The sequence below is a fragment of the Aphelocoma coerulescens genome, chromosome 21 (genome assembly GCF_041296385.1).
Source record: "Aphelocoma coerulescens isolate FSJ_1873_10779 chromosome 21, UR_Acoe_1.0, whole genome shotgun sequence".
NCBI classification, from domain to species: Eukaryota; Metazoa; Chordata; class Aves; order Passeriformes; family Corvidae; genus Aphelocoma; species Aphelocoma coerulescens.
Window position 1 is genome coordinate 2,309,398 of NC_091034.1, and position 25,944 is coordinate 2,335,341.

Below are 25,944 nucleotides of genomic sequence, written 5' to 3' on the forward strand. Positions count from 1 at the left end.
AAGCCCATGGAACCATGACCACATCAAATTCCTGTGCGACACCTCCACAACAGACGTGAAAAATCAAATTCTGGGACAAGCCACTATGAAACTGGGAGAAAACCACAAGAAAACTTCACAGCCTGGGTCCTGTACTGGTCAAGGTTTGCAGGAGTAACTAACTGGGCAGTGGAATAAACCTGGGTAGCTCTTTCCAGCACTGTTCCCAGAGAGTATCACCATCCCCTCTGTCCCCTCTCCTGTCTGAGTGACCACCACAATGGACGGAGCTCAAAGTCATAGACCTAATGAACTCAATGGACATTTTCTGAACATTTTACAGGGATGGCCCACAGACTAAGGGATCATAGAATGACCAAGACTGGAAAAGGCCTTCAAGACCATTGACTCCAACCACTACCCCAGTACTGCCAAGTCCACCACTAACCCGTGTCCCCAAGTGCCACACGCACACGCCTTCGAGCACTTCCAGGGAAAGTGACTCCACCAGGGAATGCTACCTGTGTATTATATCTGTGTGGGGAAGAGCTGCCAGCTGGGGTTTAGCAATGACAAAAGGGAGAGGGAGAACTAAGAAAATCCAACACATTTCACAGTGACAGACCCAACAGACTCCAAGGATTAACAAGCAAGAGCCCATGAGGGGACGCCTGGAGAAGAACAAAGCTGGGAAGTCCTTGAAGGCGCTAATGCAGAGCATCTCAGAGCAGAAGGATCACATCTAGTGGATGCACCAGGACTACAACGTGAGGGAATGGCAGGCACTCAAGGTCTCGCTCGGTTTGAAATCACTTCTGGGGAAATAATGGAAAAGCTGATGTAATTCCAATCATAAAGAATTAAAGAACAGGAGTATAATTAGCACTAGTCAACATACTTCTACAAGAAACAGGTCTTGTCAAACAAATCTGATTTCATTCTTCACTGAGATTACAAGTCTGATTGGTGAGAGGAGCCATGTACAAGGCAGGGGAGGTCTGTCTGAGTGCTGGAACCAGGAGATATGAGGGCAGCCTGGGGAACACAGCCACTGTGCCAGCCACTGCCTGCACACCAGATCACCAAAAAAACATGCTAAAAAAGGGGTTAAGAACTGATTAGGTGGCAGGTTCCAAGCAGTAGTTCCCAGTGCTGGACCTCAGTGGGCTCCGCAGGAACCAGCCCTGGGTTCATTTCTGCCTTAGCACGACGGAGAGGGATGAAGGAAACCACTGCTGAGGTGGGTAATGCCCTTGCAGCCTTGCAGAGCATTCTCAGGTGAAGGATATGGGATTCACCTCCCTTGGCGTTCACTGTATGAAAAAATAATGCTCCCACTTTAATGCAGTTGTTAATTTTCTCCAGATAGTAACGACAGAGAGAAAAGGGGCTCTGAGGACAGGCTGATGATCGAGACCAGCCAGCCAGGCAGGTGGGCTGAATTGCCCTCAGCAGGATACTGAGGGGGAGGTTGCTCCCAGCTTACATTAGAAATCCCACTTTTATGATAATGATTAAATTGTTCAAATCATCTTCAAAGAAAATTTAGGGGGGTAAAAACCTTAAAATAAATTAAACTCAGTTGTGAAAAGCACTGGAAAGACTAGTCTCTTCCAGCAACCACTCCTGGAGCTGGTGTGGCTCAACAGATGTAAGCAGCAGCCGGGAAAAGCTCCAGATGGTCCCAGTGACATGGTGGCACTGATCAGGGACAGCCCCTCGTGCCGAGCTCTGGCACCACAGCACAGAGGCTGTTCCCACCCAACAGACGTTCACTGTGCATGAAACAACAGGATGGCTTCAATCCCTTTCCAAGCAGGCAGGTGTCACCCACAGGACTGCCACCACAGCTGGGACCTCCTGGCAGCCAAGAGGATTAGGGCTCTTCCTTCCCTACACTGGGAGAGCAGGAGCATAACTACAGTTTCATGGTTTCCAGGAGAGAGATGACTGTCCCAGGCAGGAGCGCCTGCATTGTCCCACATATCAGCAGCCCCAAGGCATGATCAAGGCGTGCACACCTGCCTCAAGGATGCAGCAACCAGGATAAGGAACACCCTCGGCACCACCAAGGTTTCCCACCTGGGTATCCATCCATCCCCTGTCCCTCTGGCTCCCCAAAGGATGAACAAAACCCAAAGCACCTCAAGAAAGTCCCATGGATGGTGTTAAACTAGGAGCTCTTCCATGGCTGGCATCACACATAAAGGGCATGGTGAAGAAGGTGAAGGTGGGAGTGCACCCGTGGCTAGAAAGGGACCACTTGGTCCCCAGACCGAGCTTCAGGTTTTCCAAAATGTTTGGGGAGCTTTAACTCCCGAGCATTACTCAGCTATGGCAGAGACAGGACAGGTCTGAAGTGTGCTGGGAGATGGGAGAGGAAGTCCCAGGTCCTGCTTGCCCCAAGATTAGGGAAAATTCTCAGATACCCCAGCAAGCAGCAAATCCCTATGGAGAAAGCCCTCAGTGATGAGGAGGGAGCAGCTGCTGTTGCCACTGCCCCCTGGGCTTGTCACGGCTGCCTCTCACCCGCTGCCTCCCCAGCCGGATCCTCTGACATCCAACACCGCCTCTGCCAAGCCAGCCCAGTTGGGTTCCCCCACTAAAGCAAGCAGAAAGCCCATTCTTTGGGGGCTGCTTTATATCATTGCCTCCCCCCCAAAAAGGCTTAGTCAAAGCAAATGCCAGACCCATTAAGTGCGAAGGACCTCACAGCCAACACAGGAATGCTGAGGCTTGATGGACTGTTTATAGAGTCTTTTATAGGAAGGATGGGTAACCTAATCCCAACTACAACATTTTTTATGCTGCTCTGTGAGGGTTCAGCTGTGATTAAACTGTTGGCACGGTCCCATGGCACATAAAACCATGGAGACCAGCATGTCTCATCTCTACCAGAGTCCTGCAAATGCAGGCGGCAGAAGTATTCCAAGTATTAAAGGCTGGCAAGCCCCACTGTGGGGTATCCCTGCTTGCACCTCCACCGGCCTCGTGAGCCTGAGACACCAAAATAAAACATCTCTAGTGAATATTTACTCCTGCAGCCCAGAGCAGGGCAAAGGGTAACCACCCCTGCAGGACTTGGTCTGGGTGCAGGAGATGCAACAAAACCACGCTCTCAGCAGTGGGCTTCAATGTCCTCCTCTCCCAGAAGCAGCCCCAGGATGAGCATGGAGCCCTCCACCACCCTCCTAAAACACTGGATAAATCTCACAGCAACATTTGCTGCTTGGTTAAAACACTTGATTTTGAGCCAGCCTCACTGAACTGAGATGTTCCAAGTTGTGGATCACCCGCTGTCTCTACCAGGCTGACGCTCCATGGCTGTAGCTAAGACTGCAGTCCCCAGCACGGGCAAAGTCCTCCCTGGGAGGGGACATCCAAACGTTCCAGCAGACACTGACCCAGGAACCATGCCCACCTGGGCCAAACCACTCACAGGGTGTGAAAATTTAACTGTCTGAGAGGGAAACAAACATTTGGAGGCGGAGAGATTGGAAGGGTGGGAAATCCCAGTCCAGGCTGGGCACAGCGTCACACCAACCCCACGCTGGAGGACAGGCGGGTGCAGCAAAGCCAGGCCTTGCTCCAGACCCTCTTCCTAGCTGGAAAGGGGAAAAGACTGGGGGGCTGGGGCAAGGGCAGGGCTGTAACACATCGATGGGGACAGCACAGGGGATTTGCAGCCTCGGAGTGGGATCGCTCGATGTTGGACCAGCAGGGTCTCCCCGGCGCCACTGGTGGGTGGGATTTCTTCAGGCAATGTGAGCATGAAGTTTGTTTCATTTTATTTTTATAGAATTGGAACAGAAGCCAGGTTTGCCTTTTTTTCATTTCTATTTTTTGGCTCTGTTGACTCATCCATCAGTTTGTCTGTACACCCTCATGACACTTCCCTGACACGATGCATCATCTCCCTCATGGCCACCACACGTCCACCCCAGGTGGGCTCTCACCACCCACATCAGCCCACAGCCCTCTCAAGAGTTCCAGCTCTGGAGCATGCCGAGCGCAACAGCTGACCACTGACATCAACCCCTTCTTCTGCACTGAATAAAAGCCACCAGCACCTCAGAACCCCTCACTGAGCAACCCCACCACAGCAGCCAGGAGGGGAGTCTGTTCTCCCCAGGATTTTTCTCTGGGATGGGACTTCGGCAGCAGTTTTATTTTAGTCCTGGGCGAGTGAATGGCACATTCCTGCCACCAAAGGGAAGGAGACTCCAGTGTTTTCAGGTGCATCACCTGAGCCTGTGCACTCACAGGGCTCCTCCTTCAGCACAGACCCCGACACGCCATCAGGCAAATGGGCACCTTGATGGTGACACACGGGGTGGGCACATCTCCACAGCTCCACGACCTGTTGGCATCTCTGGGAGACCTGTGGAGGGCTGAGCCCTTCTCCACCCCTCTGGCCACCGAGCAGTTCAGGGCTGGTGGATGACACACCCAGGGCTGACCTCACAAATCCCATTTTTCTCCCTTTTCCTTCTGTAGCCCACACACTGAGGACCTCCCAAACACACAGTAAAATGCCAGGTCAGCTTTCCAAGGGCTCAGCACCCACAAGCAGGAGCTCAGGTCATATTTAGGCCACCCAAATTACAGGGCAAGGTTTCTGCTGGAGGGTGACCTGCTTGGCCTCCCCCAGCACAAAACCCCATGGGCAGCCCCTGCTATCCCATGCAAGACGCCACAGGGATGTCTGGGCTCCACTGGTCCCTCCTGTTGGTCCCAAATGTGCTACTCCCAAACCTACCGCAGCCCTTGCCAGTGTCCCCTACACATCCCTTATTTTCCAGTCCAAAATTCAGCTCCCCTCCCTGCAGCCCCACCTTCTCTTACGCAGGGACCAGCAGAAACCGGGAGAAGCAAAGCAGCACCGTGGGACCCAGCCAGGAGAGACTGAACTTCAGCCCCAACCCCCCAGATAAGGAAGGATGGGCTCCTGGAACAGACAGGGATGAAAGGGAACGCCGCAACCGTCGAGTTGGCTCACTCAGCTTTTGGCTTGTGCCCATTTTCCTGCCATGTGCCACCCATGAGCCATGTCCCACCGGATGGGGACAGCCACTTCCTCAGCAGCCCAGAGGGACCAGCCTGGCAAAGCCTCACCTGCACGTGTCTGCACCTTCTGCCTGTCGCACAAACCATAAACCAGTGGAGCTCAAGAGACCCACCCAGCCACTGCTCAGAGCATCAGCAGCCTCCTGAGTGGTGCAAGGTTTAGCCAAACCTGGGAACAGGGACCAGGCGACACATGGGAGCAGCTGACAGTAAACTCAGCATTTCCAGAGGATTTGTTTGTGCCGAAAGCTGCTGCTCTGAAGCCAGAACAGGTGTCAGTCACACCAAAATCTCATGGCAGCTATTCAATGTGATGGCATAAGTTTGACATCAGATCAAAAAAAAACCCAAAAGCAATGTGAGCAGCTCCTCTACTCTCTATTTCACCAACAGCCATGGAAAAGAAAGGTGAGGAGACAAGAGGAGGAGAAAAGCAGGTGTATCAGGGCTGCTTCTGTGCAGCAGCAGCACAGCCACACAAAGCAGGCAGCTCCCCATCACTGGGGATGCTCTGAGCAGCCCCAGCACAAAGCCACATCATGACCCTCACCCAGCTGCCACAGGTGGGCTCAAAGCAGCATCTGCCTACCCCTGGATGGCTCCATCAGCCTTGATCTGGCCTTGTCCCCCCCGCAGACTCACGAGCTTCCTGCTGCCCTGAGCTTTGCACTGAGTGTGACACAGCAGAGCCCACGCTGCCTCTTCAACACCTCCCTCCAGCCAGACACCGACCCCTACTAATGCTGCCAACATCCTAATTAGCACCTTCCCTGTGCCCGCCCTGCTCCCGACTGCTCTGCAGCTGTCCAGACGCTCCGAGGTTCGCCAAAGGTGACAGGGGAGGGGGACAAGTCCTGGAGGTGCTGGGCACTCTGTCCCCTCTGGCCCACGGCAGCCCCGCTGCTCTGCTGTGAGACTGCTGCCAAGGGATTTCCACACAGCATCACACATGCCTGAGTTTATCCTCCCTGAGCCTCTGGGACTATCCATCCCCCCTGCAAGGCAGGCAGCAGGAGTGGGGCTTTGTCTGAGTTGCATCGAATCACAGGATGGTTTGGGTTGGAAAGGATTTTAAAGACCATCTCCTTCAAACCCCTGCCATGGCAGGGACACCTTCCACCAGATTAGATTGCTCCAAGCCCTGTCCAGCCTGCCCTTGAACACTTCCAGGGAGTGGACAGGGCAGGGACAGGGCAGATCCAGGCTCTGCCTGGGGAATGCATTTGCCTATCCATGCATTTGCAGCTATTTCCCTGGCTGGAAACTATCCCTGGTGGGGCTGCTCTGCCTGCCTGATCCAACCCCTCAGTGCCCCATGCCGGCAGCCAGCTCGGGGGAGCTGCCGCCTCTATCCCACCTCCCAGCACGCTCCAGCACTGGGTGATCAATACCCTGCCACCAGCCATTCCCCGTGTCCAGGCACCAGCTGCTCTCTGCTCCCTAGGCAGTGAAAATACAACACCCCCAGCTGCCTTTCCCTCCCAGAGCAATGCCCAGGGAGCCACAAGCCTGCTCCCATTTACCACGAAGGTGTCACAATGCGCATACAAAGGCTGGAGACACAGAAGCAGTGCTCAGACACCTGCAAGGGCACTCTGCAAGCAGCCTTGGAGGTGTTGGGATCCTGCAGGAGAGATCCCTTGGAAGAGATCCACAGGAAATGCTTTCCCAAGGCTGGCATGCTGCAGTTAACTCCCTGCAGCCTGGCCAGCCCCCATCCCTGCAGGCTCTATCCAGCCTGGACACCTTGTTTCACTCCATCCATGCTGCCCCCAGGTCACGCATTTCTCCTGCTCGCTTTGTCCCCTGATACCAGACAGGCTTAAAAGTAAAACAAGGCCAAGATTTATGAAGTGAGGCTCACCGTAAAGGTTTCCGAGTCGCAGTTGTGGAGCCTGGAAACAGGATTACAAGCAAAGCAAATCATGAAACGCGATCGTAACCTCAGCACGGCGAGACGTGACCCTCACGTGCTCCAGCCCAGCTCACTCCCAGCATGTGGTGTGCACTGCCTGGGGGCTGCCTGGCCAGCACAAACCTCCTTGTGATGGCCCAGGGCTTCCTTGACCTCCCCTCCATGGCACCCAGCTCACTGGGGTGCCACAGTCCTGATCCTCAGCAGACTTTTTGCCACACCTCGCCTCAAACCAGCTGCACAGGCACTTGTCAGAGCAGAGCACTCCCAGATCTCCTTCAAGACCACAAACATGTGCTTTGGACACATCCTCATAATTCCATGGTGACTTTATTGCAGCCTTCCAGTGCCTAGAGGGGCTCCAAGAGAGCTGAAGAAGGACTTTGGTCAAGGGATGGAGTGACAGGACAACGAGGAATGGCTTCCCACTGACAGAGGGCAGGGACAGACTGAATATTAGGAGGAAATTCCTCTCTGAGAGGATGGTGGGGCCCTGGCACAGGCTGCCCAGAGAAGCTGTGGCTGCTCCATCCCTGGAAGTGTCCAAGGCCAGGTTGGACAGGGCTTGGAGCAAACTGGTCTAGAGGAAGGTGTCCCTGCCCATGGCAGGGGTGGAACTGGATGAGCTTTAAGGTCCCTTCCAACCCAAAGCAGTCAATGATTCTATGATTCTAGGACCAAGCCTCCCTCCTGAGGCATCGCTCCCACCCAAAAGCCTCCTGCTGGCTGTACAAAGGCAGAGCTTGTGAGAAAGATGGATGTCATGAAGCCAAACTCACCCAGGGACAATGACCTGCAAGTGATGGGAGCCAATAGCAGGGAATGATGATGCCAGCTCCATCCAGGAGCACCTGCCACGGCCACCAGCATGTGCCTGGAAGAAGTGGAGAGCAACAGAAGCAGGCAGATATGGGTCCTGCTAGGACACACACACACCTGTCTTGGGTGAAACCAACCACACACCTGGAGGCACCTGAGCAGCCCATTCCTGCCTGGTCTGTCCTCAGACACATCCTGTCCCACCCTCCAGCCTCAGCAAGCAGCCCAAAGACCGTGGGTTCAGTGGCCATTTTGCAGGAACTAGTGGCCTCCTGGGAGGCTCAAAGAGCAGGAACTCCTCTGGACACCAAGGAGCATCCATGGACTGACTCCCTGTCCCCTGCTTCAAGGCAGAGTGCTCCGATCAGTCCTCCCTTGCCCCGAGAGGCTCCAGGACAGGCAGAACCTGCATGGTCTCGCCACTGTGCTTCTCACCCACAGCCTGTGCACCATGACTGCACAGGATGGAGACGCCTTCTCTCTCCTGTATCCCTCTGCTGAACTTTTTCAGGCTCACAGAGGGTCCTGACAGGAGATCTGGAGTGTCCAGCCTCTTCTCTGACCCTCCTCACCCTCCCTGGTTGCCCTCTCCTCTGCCTCTCAGCAGAGCAGTGCTGCAGGAGCCTCCCAGCACAGATCCCTCCAAGCCATGCAACCAGAGCTCACCAGGCTCCAGCAGGGCTCCACACACTTTGGGGACATATTTAGGGAGCTGGGATGACACCTTCCATGGAGCAGGACTCACCTCAGCCTGCTGCTGGACAGACAGAGCCCAGCCGGGCACGGCCAGGGAGCTGCCCAGCCTGTGCTTCACCAGGGACACAGCTTGTCCTTCAGCCTGCTGCGGGCTGGGGATCCCCATGTCCCCAAAGCCTGGGTGGCAGTGGAGGGGATCCCAGGCCTCTTGCCTGCCCCTCCTCTCCCGGGCTGGGGGCTTGGAGCCAGCCGCAGGCTACCCAGGAGCCCAGCAGCCGAGCCCATTGTTCTCTTTGTCTGGCCCTGGGAGCACCAGCCCGCAGCTTGAGGCGTCCCCTCTGCCCAGGGAGGTTCACACACTCAGCCACCTTCACCACTCCCAACCCACTTGGCGAGGGGCCAAGCACATCCCCATACCCAGCCACCAGCCCCCCCAGGTGAACCCAGGGCTCAGGGAAGCTCCCCTCCTCCCCAGTTCCAACCAGATGCTCTTGGCCTCTGAAACTCCGAGGAGGGCGAAGGCAGCACCAGCATTTTCCAAGGGACCTTCCCCTTGCCTGGCCATCCGGCCAAAACTAAGAGCCTGTGGAAGGCTAAAGGTGTCCCCAGACACAGAGGGTTCACCTTCATGGTTCACCAAGGCCATGAGCACCCAGAGCAATGTGGACCTCCCCAGCACTTTGCCTTGGAAGCTGCAGATGCCCTTGAAAGCCAAACTGGGAGCCGGGGGCCAGCAGGACCCCACTGAGCCTGGGCACTCAGTGTGGGAGCTCACAGAAGGCACCTTTCCCTGTTCCCTTCCAAACACCACATCTGCCACGGGAGGCTGAGCCAAAGGGATTCCCAGTTTCCATCCCACCTCCAGCAGTGCGCCAGGATGCTCAGGGAGCACACCAGAACTAAGGGTACCTGAGGCCCCTGGTACCCAGGATTGGGGAGGGCTGGGCTACACCCTGCCCTGCCTCCACCCTCCATCGCTCCTGGTGTGAAACCTTCTGCTTGAGAACTCCAGAGCGAGGGAAAAAATAGAAAATAAAGGATCATCACCCTTTCATCAGCCTCTTCTTTACACCTCCCACAGTCCAATGCACCTCTGTGCCCCCTCCCTCCCCAAGCTGCATCTTTCCCGGAGCCCCCCTCCCCTGTACTTCTCCTGTACAAGCATCTTCACTCCCATTCCCAGTCTCTCCCAGTTCGGAGCTGATGCTTTCAAAGAGCCATCCACAATGACTTTAAGATCTCTTTCTCAAAATGCTAATAAGTAATTTAAAGACTGCCACTGTGCATGCATGGGTTTAGGGTAATTTTTTCCATGTGAATCCCTTTTCATTCATCCCTGACTACATTTAATCTGCCACTTTATAGCCCGGCTATCCAGTGTCATGAGAGCCTTTTGCAATATTTTCAAGACAACTGTTGTTTTTATCATCCTGAATAATTTTGTATAATCTGCAAACACTCTTCGCCTTCCCATTCCCACCCCTCTCTACTTTATGAATACATCACCCAGCACAAGCCTCATGCTGACCCCGTCCAGTGGGAAAACTGACTCTTTGTTTCCCCTTCTTTAAGCAGATTTTAATCCATAAGAGAGCCCTTCCTCTAAAATTACTGCTCTGGAGTCTCCTGGATCACCCAGGGAGATCTTCTTAAAGGATGCTCGTCCCATTTACTCTGGCTCAAATATTCATTTTATTGCCTTATTGTAAAATATGGGTTCTCCTGCCATCGCTTCAGGGCAGTCTCCCAGCCCTGCCCTGGGAAGCAAAGCTCCTTGGCAGGAGTCCCTTTGGCCAGTTGGGGTTACATTGAAGTCATCCCCCTCCTCCCCAAGGGCTCTGTCCTGCACATTTAACTTCCCAATACTCATTTGTTGAGGGGATACTTGGGGGGGGATAAACAATTTCTTCTCCCAAGTTATTTTTCAAACTCCTCTCAGCCTGCCTTATATGGCTTCACATTCACCAGACCACAGTTTCTGATTTTTTTATTTTCTCCTTTTAGATACCACTTCCACTTTGTGAAGAACATCTTTTTACCTCCAATGACCTCCTTCAATTTGCCATTTAATCAAGTTTGGTTGGGTTTGGTTTTTTTTTTAGAAAATTCATGTTAAATGGCTGCATGAATTTATTCTGAGCTTTAATTTAATTTCCTACATCGTGGGCAAGTATTTTCCTATTTTAGCTTTTCCCTTCGGCCAACTCCTTCACTTTGCTTTACTCACAGACCATTACTATGTGGTGTTTTTACGTGCTGGTCGCTTTATGGATGCCATGGTCTGACTCTGAGAGAGGTAAGGCGGAAAGAACATCATTTATTGGATCAACTGATAAAGCTGCACCAACTTTTGAAGCTCCCCAGCCCCTCCTCATGCCCAGTGGGGACTGAATCTGCTCCCATGGAGGCAGGTCTGATGTCTTGTGTGTGGTGCTCTGGTCTAAATCCAGAGGAAGCTCCTGTGGGCTCTACAAAGAACCACAACCGTTCCTAGCCACTAAAACTATCATTTCTGAATGTGACATTTAGGGAGGCACAGACCAGCCCCAATTACAGTTGTGTTTTCTGCCCTCGTAGTCTGCTCCATCTTCCTTTAATGCTTGGCAATTGGTGCCACATGTCCTGTCAGACCTGATGCTGCTCCCTTCATCCCAAGCAAGGAAACTCAGGGAGGGGCAAATAGCATGGTGTGATCCTCACCTAGTCCTTCCCCTCATCCTGATTATCTCAGGGGGCTGGCATGCCCTGCACAGGCACCCCTGTGTCTGCACCCTGTCACAACTTGCCATCCACCCAGCACGTTCCTGAAACATCTGACATTGATATAAAGATATTAACTATATACCCCTGCAAATCTCCAGGCCCCTCTCCTTCCTCACACCCTCTCTCCGGCTGTCACTTGGACTCCAAGGAGTCCCTGCCCACCTCCAGCATTCCCAGTGATCCCCCATGCTCCCTGCATCCCTGGGTACCAGGCTGGGCAGAGCCCCTCCCGAACCCCGCCGCGCTGCCTCTCCCTCCCGTCCGGCCCACGCTGCACGTCAGCCCCTTATCACAGGAGGCCCCATCCTTACCCTTATCTAACGGCTGAACTTTTGCCTCTGAGGATCTCCCCGCTCCCCCCATCCCAACGAGATCCAACTGGCAGCTGTACTTCGCCCTGGTCTCTCTGAAAACCAGACCCAGGTTTGGGAGGGATTGCAAACCAGGGCGGGAGCTGACGGGGCTCTTCCTCAGTAAAAATGGGATTTCAGCAGGATGGGAACCCCGCTCCTGCTCCCAGCCAGAGACACCCTCAGCACTATCCCAGCAGGGCCGGTGTGTGGGGAGCAGGCGTGTTTTGGAGCAGGAGTGGAGGGTCAGGCTCTCGTTCATCCCTCGCTCAGGCCTCGAGAGCTGTCACAGCCTCCAGTATTTGCCCAGCTCCTCGGGCAGTTTCGTGGTGCCCACCCCTCTTTCCAGCAGCTCAGGTATGTGCACACAAAGGGCTCTGACTAGTGCAGGCAGGTCCTTAGCCCGTCTCCAAGGGAATCGCTGCTCCCATCCCTGGGGACAGCCCAAACCTCTCGGCAGCATCCCCAAGGCACAGCCACGTCCCCTTCACACCCTCTGTGGGGTGACCCCAGGAGCTGGGGGACATCAGTGGCCACACCAACCCTGAGCCCTTGTCCCCTACAGCCCTGTCCCCTACAGCATCTCCTTCCTATGCTTTTGTCACCCAGAGAAGCTGGAAAGTCAGCAGGGATTGAGAGGACTGCTGCTCCCGTCTGGAAAAGCCACAGAACAGAGCAGCAAGGGCAGCAGCATGGATGTTTAAATGAGGCACCAACTTATTTGGCTTCCAAAAGGAGCTTTCCCTTTTGCTGCCCCTGTAATGCAAAGGGCAGGTGGGTGCAAGGAATGTGCCTTGTCAAAAATTAACCCAGGAAATGGAGGGGAGGGGAAAGCAGCAGGAGGGAGACGGGTGGCACAGGGCCAGGCCAAAACCACAGTCTCTGCTCTGCTCCTAAGCCCCACTTGTCCCAAAACATTTGCTCCCCTCCCGGTCTCAGGAGAGTGTTCGCAGATCTGGAGTTCAAGCCCACAGGAGGGATCAGCTCTTGACAGATCCTGTGTTTCTCCCTGGACCTGCTGTTCTGCTGCATCCCTCTGGAGCATGCTAGGCTTGCTGGGAGGCTCCTGCAGCTCCCTTGGTCCTGGCACACCTGGAACATCCACCTCCATGGAGCACCAAGATCAAAGCAATGCCCTGGTGTGAACATAACCCTGAAGGGATGGCTCAAGACTTCCTCCATGGAGGCCACAGAGATGGATACAAAAAGGCCCAAACCAGCCCTGTGTCCCTGGCATCTCCCTGCACCCCTGGAAGCCTGGAGGAGGCTGTGGGGGTGCTCAACGTGGTACAGGAGAAGGGACTATGTTTTAACACTGCAATATATTATAGCACAAATGAAATTAAATATACTGCATATTACAGAATCACAGAATACCCCAAGTTGGAAGGGACCCACAGGAATCATCCAGTTGAAATCCTGGCCCTGCATAGGACCCCCCAACAATCCCACCATGTGTCCGAGAGTGCAATAAATATTATGTACACTATAATTATTAACTATTAGCTACAGAAGCACCAAAGTCCTGTCTCCAGATTGCTTGGAGGATGGGCAGGGATGTCTGTGTCCAGCACCTCAGCCACAGCACGCCCTGGGAATACCCACCCCAAGAGTGGCTACAGCCCTTGTGCCCCAGCATCCCTCTCCAAGCCCAAGGCTGGGCTCAGGATTAGGACTGCCCAGCACAGTTGATGCTCAGAATCGAGTCCCCTCACCCGTGATCCTGCTTCCCAGCAAAACTCATGCCGGGCGATTCTCCGGCGCCCATTGGAGCCCGTCACTGCCTCCGTGCTGCTGGCTCCGTGCTGCCCACACCCTCACTGATAGCAGGGCCATCTCGTGTCTCCTTTCGCATTTTTGGCACAGGGCTGGCTCTCCTCCAGCCCTCGGGAAGCTTGCCAGCACCGCAAGATTTGTGAAAAGTTAACTCCACCGGGGTGAAGAGCACCATCGGGTTGCTTTTCCCTCCTCACACGTGAGTTAGCCAGGCTGTTGATTTTAAAATACCTCTGTGTCCTTCCCAGCTCCCCCCAAAATACCTCGGGAGCGTCAGTCCTGCGATCGGCGCGCAGCCTACGCAGCAGGAATACAAAGCGGGGCCGTTAGCGATAGCGGCGTTACCAACCGGTGTGGGATCCAGACCCTTCCAGGACTCCTTTGTTCTTGACTTTCTGGTTTGGGTTTTTGGTTTTTTGTTTTTTTTTTTTTGAAAAACACACAAAAAACTTTCCTTTGAGAAGCCTGAACTTTCTCAGCTGCAGACATGTTACCTTCCAACCGCCTTCACAACTATAGGCAATTCCTAACCTCTGCTTTATGTACGTTGTCATCCACCTCCCTGTTTTCCATATTGATTTATGTTTTACGTTCTTTTCACATTTCCTTTTAACAGAGCCGGTTTTAACCAAACAGCCTTCCCGCCCGAGCCCGAGCCATGCATTCTGCTGGCCAGTGAGCAATCAACTTCCAATTTTCATGCACACTCCTGTTTATATTTCCTTCCCTATCGGCTTTGTTTCTAATTAAGGTTTGTTAAATGCAAGTGAATATATAGCGCACAGAGAAATATAAAGCATGTAGATAAATAAACACCCCACACACAGCCGCACTGACTAAGGCAGCGCTTTCAACCACGGATCCCAAAGCACTTTGTCATGTTCATTAACAAAACCTCGCGGCTCCCTTGGGAAAGACGCTTGGATTATTTTACGCCTTGTAATTAGGAAAACTGAGGCACAGAGGAGACAAGTGAAATTAGCAGCAGTACAGAAACGCTCTGTGGCAGAGCCAAATACAGGACTCAAGAGGCAGGATCCTCCAGAATTTTGGGTTTTCCCTGAACAAGCCTTTCTGCCCCCATTTTGGCCCTAGGAATCCGCTGGAGCTGGTGATGGAGGGCATCACCACTGTGGAGGTTCCCTGCAGCCACGGGAACACGGTGGGTCCAGCCACCACCTCCATGGCCAGCGGCTACTGTCTGTCCACACCGAAGGGATCCAGAGCATTCTGAGGTGCAAGTGGACACCACATCCAAGCACTTCGCGAGCGGAGGGAAGAGGCAGCTCCAGAAAGGAAGGAGGAGAGGCACGCCCAGGGAGCTGCATCCCACACGCTTTCACCTTGCCAGCTCTCTAGAAGCCTTTTCCTGAGAGGCTGGACATGGGAGCTGGCTGCCCCCACCAACACTGAGAGTGACCATCACAGCCCCGCAACGCACGCACACACACAGGGCAAGAGGCAACAGCAAGGATATGGGGGGACCACACCGAACCTAAACCAACATGGTCAGCCCTGGCTGGGAATGGCCGCTGGAAGCCCACTGACCATCTCCGTGGGAGCCTCCCCATCTGTGGAGGAGCAAACCTCAGAGAGATCATCTCAGGTGGGTGAAACACCCCACCAGCATTGGCCAGCCCCTTATTCCCAAATATACTCCCCATCCCTTGGCACGCATGCATCCAGTGCCCGCTGCTCCTGCCATGACAGTGGGAAAGTCACTCACGTTCCAAGAACATGCACAGGAGCCCCGGGAGCTGGCCACTGACCCACAGCACTGCCCGGCAGCACCTCTCAGGCAGCAGGAGGAGCAGGCTGGGGTGGAGGTGTCGCTCTGTCCCTGCCCAAGGCACCTGGCAGGCCACACTTGGCACCGTTCGCTCGTCATGGCCAAGTGCGTGTGGGCCCCACTGGCCAAGCCCAGACCCCGCTGGAAGTGTCAAGGCCACCAGCGGATGGGGCCAGACGTCCTGCATGGACACGTATGCTCTCACAAACACGCTCATCACCCCAACCCTCCCCCCCATAATTAAAACCATGCTGGGCTCATTTGAATAGCAGAGCTGGCGAGCGCTCTCCACTGCAACGTAAATAGTCCTATTTATGCCAAGCTCCCATATTGTAAATATCACGATGTATAGCTGGCCAACCCATGAGTCATCTCTCAAAACTCCAACTTAATAAATGGTGCCTCATCCATGTTCCAGACAAACACCGTCCGAGTGGCTCCCACCACCCAGCACACACAGGGCCAGCAGCGGCCACCCAGCCTGCCCACCAGTCCAGTGGAGCCGGAGGGATAGTGGAGCCACCCAGCCGCTCAGACACGATTCTTCCACAATGGACAGGCATCCCTGGACCACGCCGCTCCAGGACGTGCCGGTTTTTGGCCTGACACCTGGCCCTCGCCCCTGCCCAACCCAGTTCTCCGGCACTTCCCAGGGTGTCCATGCAGCGGGCGGGTGGGAGCAGGCAGGAACGGCTGGGATGGTTGGGGAGCGCGAGAACGAGTCTCCCCTTGCCCAGACCCCACCGTGGGGCTCCCACCCAGCGCCGTCCCCGCACACCCAGCCCTGGAGCTCCCCACCTGCCGCCTCGCTCTGCTTTGTCTGAGCACCGGGGACCTCGGCGGGGAGCTCGGCTCCTCCTGGGGACGCCGGGAACGCCACGGCGCCAACGGGGAGCCGGCCACCAGCTCCAGAACGCCGGTAAGGCCTGGTGGAGGGGCACCCCAAAGACTCTCCCGAGAGCAGCGGCGGGCACGGGGCGGTGAATCCCGGGCATCCCTGGGGGACCGTCCGCCGTACCCAGGGATGCCCACCCTGGCGGAGGGATGGCGGAGAGAAGGGCGGCCAGCGATCGGGAGGGTCTGGGGGCGTGGGGGGGGGCACACACGACACACCGGGCTCCGGCGGCGACACCTCCAGCTGGGGCAGCACTTCCCCAAACTTCGCCTCCCCTCCGAAGGGCGTGCGGCGGGGAGGGGGCCAGGGGGCAAAGTGCCACCCCCCAAAAAGCGGGGAAAACCGGGAGGGGGCTCGCCCTACCCGCAGGGCCCCCGCCCCCCGCGCTCCCCCCTTACCTTCCACGGCGGCGAGCAGGGGCAGGAGGGCGAGGGGCAGGCAGCAGAGCCACAGCGGCCCCATGGTGCGCGCCGGGCCGGGCATCAGAGGCGGCGCGGCCGGCGCTCCATGGAGGCGGCGGAGCGGCGGAGCGCAGAGCCCAGAGCCCCTCGCTGGGGCCGCCGCCGGCGCGGGCACGGCCGCGGGCACGGAGCGCTCCGCCGGCCCCGCCGCCGCGGCCGGGCCGAGCCACCGCCGCCGCCGCGCGGGGGACGCCCCGCGCCGCCCGCCCCGCCCCGCCCCGGGGCCGCGCTGCCCGCGGGGGCGGAGGGGGCGGCGAGGGGGGGGGCCGGCGGCGGGCGGGGGGCGGCGGGGGCCGGCGGCGGGCGGGGGGCGGCGGGCAGCGAGCGGGCGGCGGCTCCCCCCGGCCCGCCGATGGTTTCTCCCGGAGCTGTCGATCATCCAGAGAAAGCCGTGATTTCAACCCAAATCCGCCTCGCCGGGGCTCGCTGCGCCGCCGGCACCGGCGAGGGGCGGAGGGGCGGGGGGGGTCCCGGGGGGATGCCCCCGCCGCCGCCCTTCGCACCACCCGCGGCCACGGGCCGGGCATCCCTCCCGCGGGGCTAAGCCCCCGCCGCTGCCCACCGGAGCCGGGGGGCCAGGGCGATGAGCAGATTCCCGTCCGGAGAAGGGGACGCATACAGCAGCACAAAAAAAAGAAACAAAAATCCAAGGAGTTGGTAAATCCGAGGCTTGCTGTGGGCAGCCCTGAGCCCCCACACCCTTCTCCTCCCCCATCCCCCTGGAGCCAGCCTCGGGAGGAGAGAACAGGAATCTCCCCACTTCCCACGTGGAGCAGTTGTGAGTTGGTCACAAGCCCCATTGACACTCCTGGGGTCAAGCAGGACCTTCCCAGAAGGTGCAAGGTGAGACCCAGCTCCAATTCTGCATCGAAGCACGCAACAGCCCCGACTTCCCTGGTGCCTGGGAACCACATCTGCCCTGTGGGCACCTCATGATCCACACCCTCTTCAGGACATAGCGGGGAGATTGGGACCAGATGGTCTTTAAGGTCCCTTCCAACCCAAACCAGTCAGTGAACCTATGACTTGTGACTGCTACCGGGACTCTTTGCCCCAGGACGTCCCTCTGCCACCACCCTGACATCTCCTCCTCACCCCTCTAGCATCCACATTGTACCCAGCAGTACCCTCTGCTCGCCCCCCATAGCTGTGTCCCAATTTCTGCTGGCTGGGCAGAAGGTTCAGGTGCATCCTGCAGGAAGCACTTGTGTCCTGGAAGATCTTCCTAGGGAGGTCACACCCTGCGCATGGATCTCTACACAAGTTGTGCCAGGTTCATAGGCCAGGAGCTAAAGACCCACTGGACTTTGAGGATGGATTCCTATCCCTCAACTCACCATGGAAAGGCATGGAAAAACCAGTCTAGGCTCCACTGTGCTCCTCCTTATCCCTTTGTTGCATCAGCAGCTTGAGCACCTTGGGTTCCCTGCCTTGACCCACCACAGGAAACAATTCCACAGGAGTGGTTAGAGGAGGTCACGGCTCTGTGATGGTGTTGGCCGTGTGCATGAGCCAGTTCAGTGTGGCCAGCCGCAGGCTCTGATCTGCTTTGGGAGTTCCTGTCACTGCAGATGTTGCTGGTCATCCAGGTTGGCCCCACATTCAACATGGAATCCCTGGAGAACCCTGTGGCCCAGCTCCACCGTGTGTGGAGAAGCTTCCATCTTTAGTGCCTCTTTCGGCATCACTCTTGCATTGAGGAAGGAGGCTGAAGGGCCAGGACAGCCGTCGGCCTTGCTGCTCCTTCCTCCAGATGTGTTCCTCTCCAGGGCAAGAAAAAACCCAAGGATTCCCAGCAGTTACCCACCACTCCTGCACTGTCCCAAGCTCCCCCACTCCCAGCCCTCCCCTCACTCCCGCTGCTCTGGAGCACCCAGCATTTCCCATGAGATGTCTGAAAGCACTCACCATTTCCAAACTCCTCATACCCTCATTTCAGTCGTCCCAGATCCCAGGGCTCTTGTGTCCTGCATGCCCTAGACAGGCATGTCCCTGAGGATCCATCAGTTCTCCAAAACGGGAGCCTGGAGTCCAAGAGCAGCAGCTCTGTGTGTTTGCCACTGCCCACTCAGACCCTCAGGATTTTCTTGAAGTTCTCCAGGACTGCACTGCCACATACAATGGGAATTTTGTCCCAAGGGAACAGTCACTGGAGACCTTCTCTCTTCTCTTTTGAGCTCCCCCTTAGGCTGTTGCTGATGGAGATGGACTTTGGACTATGCAGACTTGTCTGGCTGCTGCACTGTCTTTGAAGTTCTTACATGCTCCTTGGAGTCTGGTTTGTGCCCTGAAGATGCTCTTCAGGGCCAGTCACGAACTGTGAGCACTGGTCCCACCTCACACCTTCACGCTGCTCCCAGGAAGGGTTTTCTATGACTGTTGCATCTTTTTGGCATCCCTGGGAAGGCCTGCCAAGGTTCCACTGCCACCCTCACAAACTTGCTGTTCCCAGTGCAGGCGGTGTCGCCAGTATCCACCTTCTGACCTGAATCCCACAAGCTCCTCTGGGCACCATGTCACAATATCTGAGCAGACCAGCAAGTGCTGCAAAGCACCAGGCCATGGCAAGTGACTCCAGACCTCCTCCAGTGTCCTTCCCTGCACCTTCCACTCACTCTGCACCAGGTTTAGTGGCTTCAGTGGAGGATGGCCATGGGCCAGGGAGCATTGTGCATCCTCACTGCTGTCCTCAGCCACACTGTGAGCTGATGCTCTCCTTGCTGCCATCTGGTGACAAGTGGTCGCGGGACTGTGTCACGTGGACATAGCCACCATCAGGCAGCTTGGATGTGGCCACCTTGGAAGTCAAGTTATACTGGTTTTGCTGGTCCTTGCTGCCCTTGGGCAGCACTGCCACAGGACACTCAAACCCTGCTGCAGAAGGTACATCAGGAACATCAGGTACAGCCCTGATGGGGTCCCAAAAATGGGACAACCACCCCTCCAGCTGCACCCACCTGCTGGTTTACATCAAAAGGTGGTTTCCTGGCTGACAGAGCTAGGAGAGATGACATCTAGGAGACATTAAAACAAGTTTGATGGTGACACATTTAATGCTGCATTTTCAGTTCCTGGTGCAGGAAGAAAAAGTTCCATTTGCATGTGAAGCCCTTGGCTCATCACACCTGGAGGAGGTGGCTCCCTCTCACTCTCTGTGAGGTTACAGAGGTGCAGCAGGTCACAGCTGGGAGTCAAGGGAGGCACAAAGGAAAGCAGCAAGGGGTGACACGGAGCCATCAGGCACACACTCAAGGGTCAGTGCAGTCGTCTTTGGTAATTCCAAGGAGCCTCAGCTACCGGAAAGATTCAGGAGATGCTTCTTTGGTCCAAGGAAGATACTTGGTCAATCTCAATGCCCCAGCTAAGGGAGAGGGAGGTTTCTTTGGGGTGGGAGGGATGGGGAGTGAGTCCCATGCTGGCACCAAGAGTAAATCTGCCTGTAAAGTTCCACCAAGAGCAGACAGGGAGGTGGTCCAGGGCCACTGAGAGATGCCCTGCAGAGAATCAGCACTCTTGGTCCTGAATTGGCCCCCTTGGTCTTGAATCAGCACACTTGGTCACACCTCTGCATGCAATAGGAAAGCTTTCCACCTCCTGGCTGAATCCCTTGGGCTCCAAGGAGCCTCGAGCTTCCAGGGGCAGGTTGGGAGGAGGAAAACACGAGCATATTTTTACAGAAATTGGAGTCTCCCTGCAGCAGAAAATCCCATACAAGCAAAACCCAAGTGAAAAGCAGCTTCAGCTGTTCTGGCTCTGGCTGTGACGGGCTTGGCCCCAGGCCAGTGAGTTAATTCTGCCTATTAACTAATAGTATAGTATTGTCGGTAAAGATTCATTGCTAAACTTATGTTTTTAAGATATCACTTATCATTTAAACACTTAACTCCTGATCCCCGAACATGTACAGGCACCATGTAGCCCTGCAGCCATGCTGCAGATAACCAAAGCCACCGATGGCTGGGGAGGCCAGGCAGTGTTTAACCCTTTTTCCCCTTTGTTTGAATGATAAATTGTCTGGAGTAGCACTTTCCAGAGGAGAGCAGGCCCTCCCACTCAGGGACCGCTTATTATCACCTACTTAATGTTCCCCAGCTCAGCAGGGATGGAGGAACTGTTCCCAATAGTGGGTTTTTCTAACCTCCGTGAAGGGTGTGTGAACAGCCAGAAACCCCATGGATATCTGTGATTGCAGCCTGTCACCACCAAGGGCCTCCCTCTGTCCTTCTTTACCTTTCCCAGTCACCCCAAGTGCTCTGCAGGCTGGGGACAGGCAGGTCTGGTCCTTCAGGAGGAAGGGTGAGAGCAGCAGGGGCTCCCCACCTCCAGGCTGAGCCCTAGGTGCTGCCCAGCACCTTTCAGCTCAACATCCTCACTCTGATCTGTACCATAAATCCACAATTTTCAGGGATCTCAGACCTCTCCTGAATCATCCCAGAGCAAACCAGCACCTTTACCAGTTACACCAGTCACCGGCCACCACTCAAGCAGGCATTGGCTGCAGCCCCCTACTCTCCCCACCCCACCGGGGACACTGTGAGGAGGTTTCTCTGCACAGAGTTAAATAAAGATAAAGCTTTTACATCCCTTTATGCTTGGTGAGGGTACCTGGCCCTGGGTGGCTCGTGCTGAAACATGACACTGGACAGCCCCACCTCACTCAACCTGTTCATCCTGTTGCAGGGACCTGCGGAGGGGGAACCAGAGGCTCCCTCTCCCCGTACGCTCCTTCCTCCGGCATTTCTGAGCTCTCTGCCTGAGGGGTTCCTGTGCACAAACCCTGAGCTCCCTGGTACCAGGGCAGGTGAAACAGAGAGGAGGAAGGTAAGAGGATGGCACTGGGCAGCCGAGCATCGTCGTGCGCTGGGACCCCCGGCAACGAGGCAGAGCCGCAGAAAAGCACCAAGGGAGGATTTAATCTCTCCAGGGAGGGGCTGCAGTGAGGATGGAGGATCAAGGAGTGGAAGGTAACGCTGTTTGTGCTGCTGTTGCAATGTCTGGAGTCTGAGGGTTTAGAGCCTTCAGCTAAATTAAGAAGGAGAAGTCAACTGGTAGATTGCAGTAACGATTTGGAGAGTTCTCCGCTCGGAAAATGAATGAAACTTTTGAATGGTAGCCATGGGAACAAATTAAAGAGAAGAGGCACTTTTGAAGCATTTAAAATAGATTTAGAACTGTAGAATTGAGCTGGAAATTTGGGATATTTTGTTCAACAGCTAATTTGAACCCAGGTTTAGAATTAAAAGTAACTTTTGGAAAAATAAAGTTCATAAAACTATCTCCTTGGGGACTGCAAAGATATCAGATCTTCCTGAAAAATTTGTTTGGGTAAATAAGCAGGACCATTGAGAGGCAGAAAGAAAAAGAATCAGAAAAAGAAGGCAAATTTAAATAAAACCATATCTTTTTTTCAATAAAATCAAGGATTTCCTGATTTAGACTTATATAATCATTAAGGTTGGAAAAGACCTCCAAGATCATCGAGTCCATCAACCTTCAACCGAGTACCACCACTTTTCCAGAATGTAGAGAAATGTAACAATCAAGAATATAAACTATTACTCTGTGTTTTTAAAAAATACATTTAAAAAGGGTATTTAGATATACAGCAAAGAAAAGGTGGAACCATCACCAGAATATCATGTTATATATAGAAACTTAATCCAAAATACTTTACAGCCATGAGGCATGACCAGCAGAAGATGGGGTTTTTATTCTGGAAAATATTTTCATTTTAGTCCTTAGTTATAGCCAGAAATAACAATGTTAGAGAATAAATCTGCCCAGGAGATAACCTGTGATGAAAAACTGCCAGGCATTACCTACTGACAGGGGTAACGACATAAAAGGATGCTCGATTTAATTGCTGTCATTTGTAAAGGCTTGTAAAAGAAAAGGATGTAACCCAAGCTATTTCGTGGCAGGGAACCCAAGGTCCAGAAGTCTTCCAGAAAATAGTTTTGAAGTTGTTCAAAGGAAGGTGGAAAAGCTGAAAAGTCAAACTCATGTCTGTGTTTAATACTATAAAATTACAGGGTGGCATCCTTGAAATTGAGAATGCTGAAATGGCATTTAATAGGAAACCAGGGAAACCAGGGAGAAAACTACCCAGGTTTTGTCAGTGCTGGTGGTAAATATAGGAGCTTTGCAAATGCTTATGGACACTATGAAAAAATGCAACATTATGTGTTACGTTTAAGGCACTCGTGAGCAAAATCCTTCAGTGCTCTGAAGTGGCAGAGATTTACGAGAAGGCAAATACAGGATCACAGGCAACGGCCTGGTGTGAAACTGCTCTTTGCTCCTCAGAGGTGCTACAGAAAGACAGACCTGAAGGAGGCAACCACACCTCCTTCCACAGCAGAAGGGTGGAAAACACACAGGTGATCACGGCCAGGCTGAATGGGGGAGCCCTGAGCAAGCCGCTGTAGCAGATGTCCCTGTCCATGGCAGGGGGGTTGGAACTGGGTGATCTCTAGGATTCCTTCCAACCCAAACATCCTATGACTCTATGACTCTATCCACGTCTTTCCAAAGGGAAGCAAGCTGTGGGAGATGTGGTGGCACAGAGAAAGCAGAGCTGAGTGCAGGCAAAACCCCCTGAGGTCTGGAGATGAAAGGTCAGGAGTCAGCAGGAGCGGGGCTCATGCTCTATGATTAGCATTTCCCATTCTCCCTTTGGGTCTAGGAATATCCATGTCATTAAGGTCTGGGCTGAAATGTGACTGAACTGGAACAATTCCTGCAGAGTGATGGCAAATGCATGCACAGGCTCCTGATGCTGATATTAACTGGCCTACCTTTTATTTTATTGAAGATTCATGAGAATAATAATCTCTAGCAGCAAGGTATCATAGAATCATGGAATTATAAAATAGGTTGGATTGGAAGAGTCCTTAAACCACATCCCATCCCACCCCCTGCCATGGGCAGGGGCACCTTCCACTACCCCAGGTTGCTCCAAGCCCTGTCCAAACTGGCTTTGGACATTTCCAGGGATGGGACAGCCACAGCTCCTCTGGGCACCCTGTGCCAGGTCCTTACCACCCTCCCAGGGAAGAATTCTTTCCCAATATCCCATCTAACCCTTCCAGTGTGAAGCCATCCCTCCTTGTCCTGTCCCTCCATGCCTTGTCCAAAGTCTCTCCAGGTTTCCCCCAGTCCTCTTTCAGGTACTGCCTGGGTATGGTCTTCCTGGACCCTTCCCTTCTCCAGGCTGAACCCCCCAGCTCTCCTGCCCAGGGACATCTGGGGAATGAAGATGGGGTGTGATGGAGAAGCACAGGGCTGCAGGGGCAGGAGCAGGGTGGGAGGGGACAGGCAGCACTTACGATGCACAAGCACTGTGGAGGTGGTGGGCATATCTTCGAGGAGGGAGAGGCAGGGGGCTTGCACTCAAAATGTGAGCCGGCTTGGAGGGTCATTTTGGGGCTAGGCAGAGGCAGGGGACACATCCATTCATGGCTTGAGGAGTGCTGGCCATGGCACAGGAGCAGGACCTGCTCCATGTCTGTCCATGGCTCTGGCAGGGAGTGGGAGGAAGCAGTGCCCAGTTAACCAAGGTGGATGGAGCACAGCTGCCCCTGGAACAGCCTGTCCAGCTGCCCTTTGGGTTGCTGACCTGGCAACACTTGGGACCTGCCAGCAAAAACGTGCTCAGGTGACTCCTGGCACCCTGACACAGCACTGCTGGGATGGAGCTGGTGAAGAGGCCGTGGCACAGATCCCTGCCAGGAACACTGGGGACAGCGGACAGTGAGGGTCACAGAAATCATCCTTTCCTCGAGCCCTGAGATGTGACCCATTGAGGAGGCTCTTTGTAGATTTCCCTCTGTACCAGTTTGGCCAAATTTAAAAATATATCGTCTGAGAGAAGGCAGGTCACCACCCCTCCCCCACCAGGTTTGGGGAAAAATAAATTTTCCTCAAAGGAAAGTGAAAGAGATAAAAACTATTTATTTAGCAAACACACAGGAAAAGGATAATAATGCTAAATAATAAAATCTCTCGCTGTGGAGAAAAAACCTGGGAAAGTGTTTGAGTCCTCCCTTTGGTCTCCTCGGAGCTGGGGCTTGGCCCAGGGCCAGGCCCTCTGTGCCCGATGGAAAGTCCTCCCAATGTGCTCTGATATTGAAGCCGTCCAGTGGAAAAGGGAGAAAATTCAAAATTCCAGGGAAGTAAAAAAAGTTCAACTCTCAGTCTCTCTCCGGAGAAAAAGAAACTGAACCACTGGCCAAAAGCTGACCCAGGGAGCCGCAAGCCGGGTGCCTCCTCCCTCCCCAGCCACAGTTGGAAAGAAAAGTCCCTATCTCTGTGTGACCTTGAACAAGCTGCAAACTGCTTTGAAAAAGTTTTGCTCAGTTTTTCCTTTCCCCTCTCAGGCTCAGTTTAAAGGCATAGAAAGGCATAAAAATTAATTCCTGGGCATAGGAATGCGGTGGGATACGCATCATAAAGTCACCCCAAGACACCCTCCAAGACTTGGTCCTTGCAGCTGCTGAGATCCCCTTAGCCCATTGGCATCAGCATCCTGCCTGCTCCCTGAGGGACTTCTCTTTGTGTGCTCCTTTGGGGATTCTCATGAGTGCCTGGGACTGCTGATTCCTCCTGCACTCACCGAGGTGTCCCTGCTCCTGCAGGGATCAGGGGCACAGCGTCTGGGCTGAGCCCTCACCATCCTGTCCTGGCACCAGGAGGGGATGGGGTGCCTTGAGGGGTGCTGTGGTGGCCATATGAAAAGTCCCTGGGAGACATAAACCCCATGTATTAGAGGGCAGCTGAAGACCCCTCGGTAAGTGCTATCTGCCAGGAAAGAGTCCATGGAGCTTCTCCAAAGGGGAATCCTGCTCCACAAGCCTTCAGAGCCCTCCAGAGTGGCCAAACACACATGGTCAGTGCCATCTGTTCCTGGCATCTGCTGGGGGTTCCAAAGGCTTTCCTTTAAGTTCCTTGCCAAGAGTTTTTTAAGGAAAGCAGGAAGCCAGGGGGAGTCAAGGGAGTTTCTTGTCATTTTAATTGCATAAGAGATGGTTGCAGAGAGGAGTAAGCAGAGGGAGGTCACCAGCCTGTCCTGCATGGTCTGAGTTGTCTTCTCCAACAGCCCCAGAAGTGGCAGGAATAGGGATGAGCAGGGAGGTGATAAAAGATAAGTGATGCCATGGGGAAAACAACCATAGCTTCGCTCGCACAGAGACAAGGCTGCTCCCTTCTCCATCTTCTCCCAGGAACAAACCAAAGCCATCAAATGACACTTGTGTGAGCTCCAGGGCCAGGGTCTAAAAGACTGGGCGTTTGGGAACAAAGGAGGTGGTTCTTCCTACACATGGGAGGTGAACTGTGGACCTCTTCAGCAGAGCTGTGGACACACAAATCTCACAGGGATTCAAGTACAGGCTGGAGAAGTCTTTGGTACAGAGATCCAGGAATTTAGAACACAC

The 25,944-nt window shown here is 54.4% G+C and overlaps 1 protein-coding gene across 3 annotated transcripts in view; it reads right to left on the minus strand.

Moving 5' to 3' along the window:
• The window catches only part of EPHB2 (EPH receptor B2), a 130,060-nt gene extending 113,420 nt beyond the window's left edge, over nucleotides 1–16,640 (minus strand). For 2 of the 3 annotated variants that reach the window (XM_069034626.1, XM_069034625.1), the window contains exon 1: nucleotides 16,448–16,638. In XM_069034626.1, coding sequence (XP_068890727.1) covers nucleotides 16,448–16,532 — 85 coding nt within the window. In that variant the 5' untranslated portion in view covers nucleotides 16,533–16,638. Of the gene's footprint in view, nucleotides 1–16,447 lie in introns of all 3 variants that reach the window. The other variant, XM_069034627.1, reaches the window with a different exon arrangement.
• Nucleotides 16,641–25,944: the final 9,304 nt, after the last annotated feature.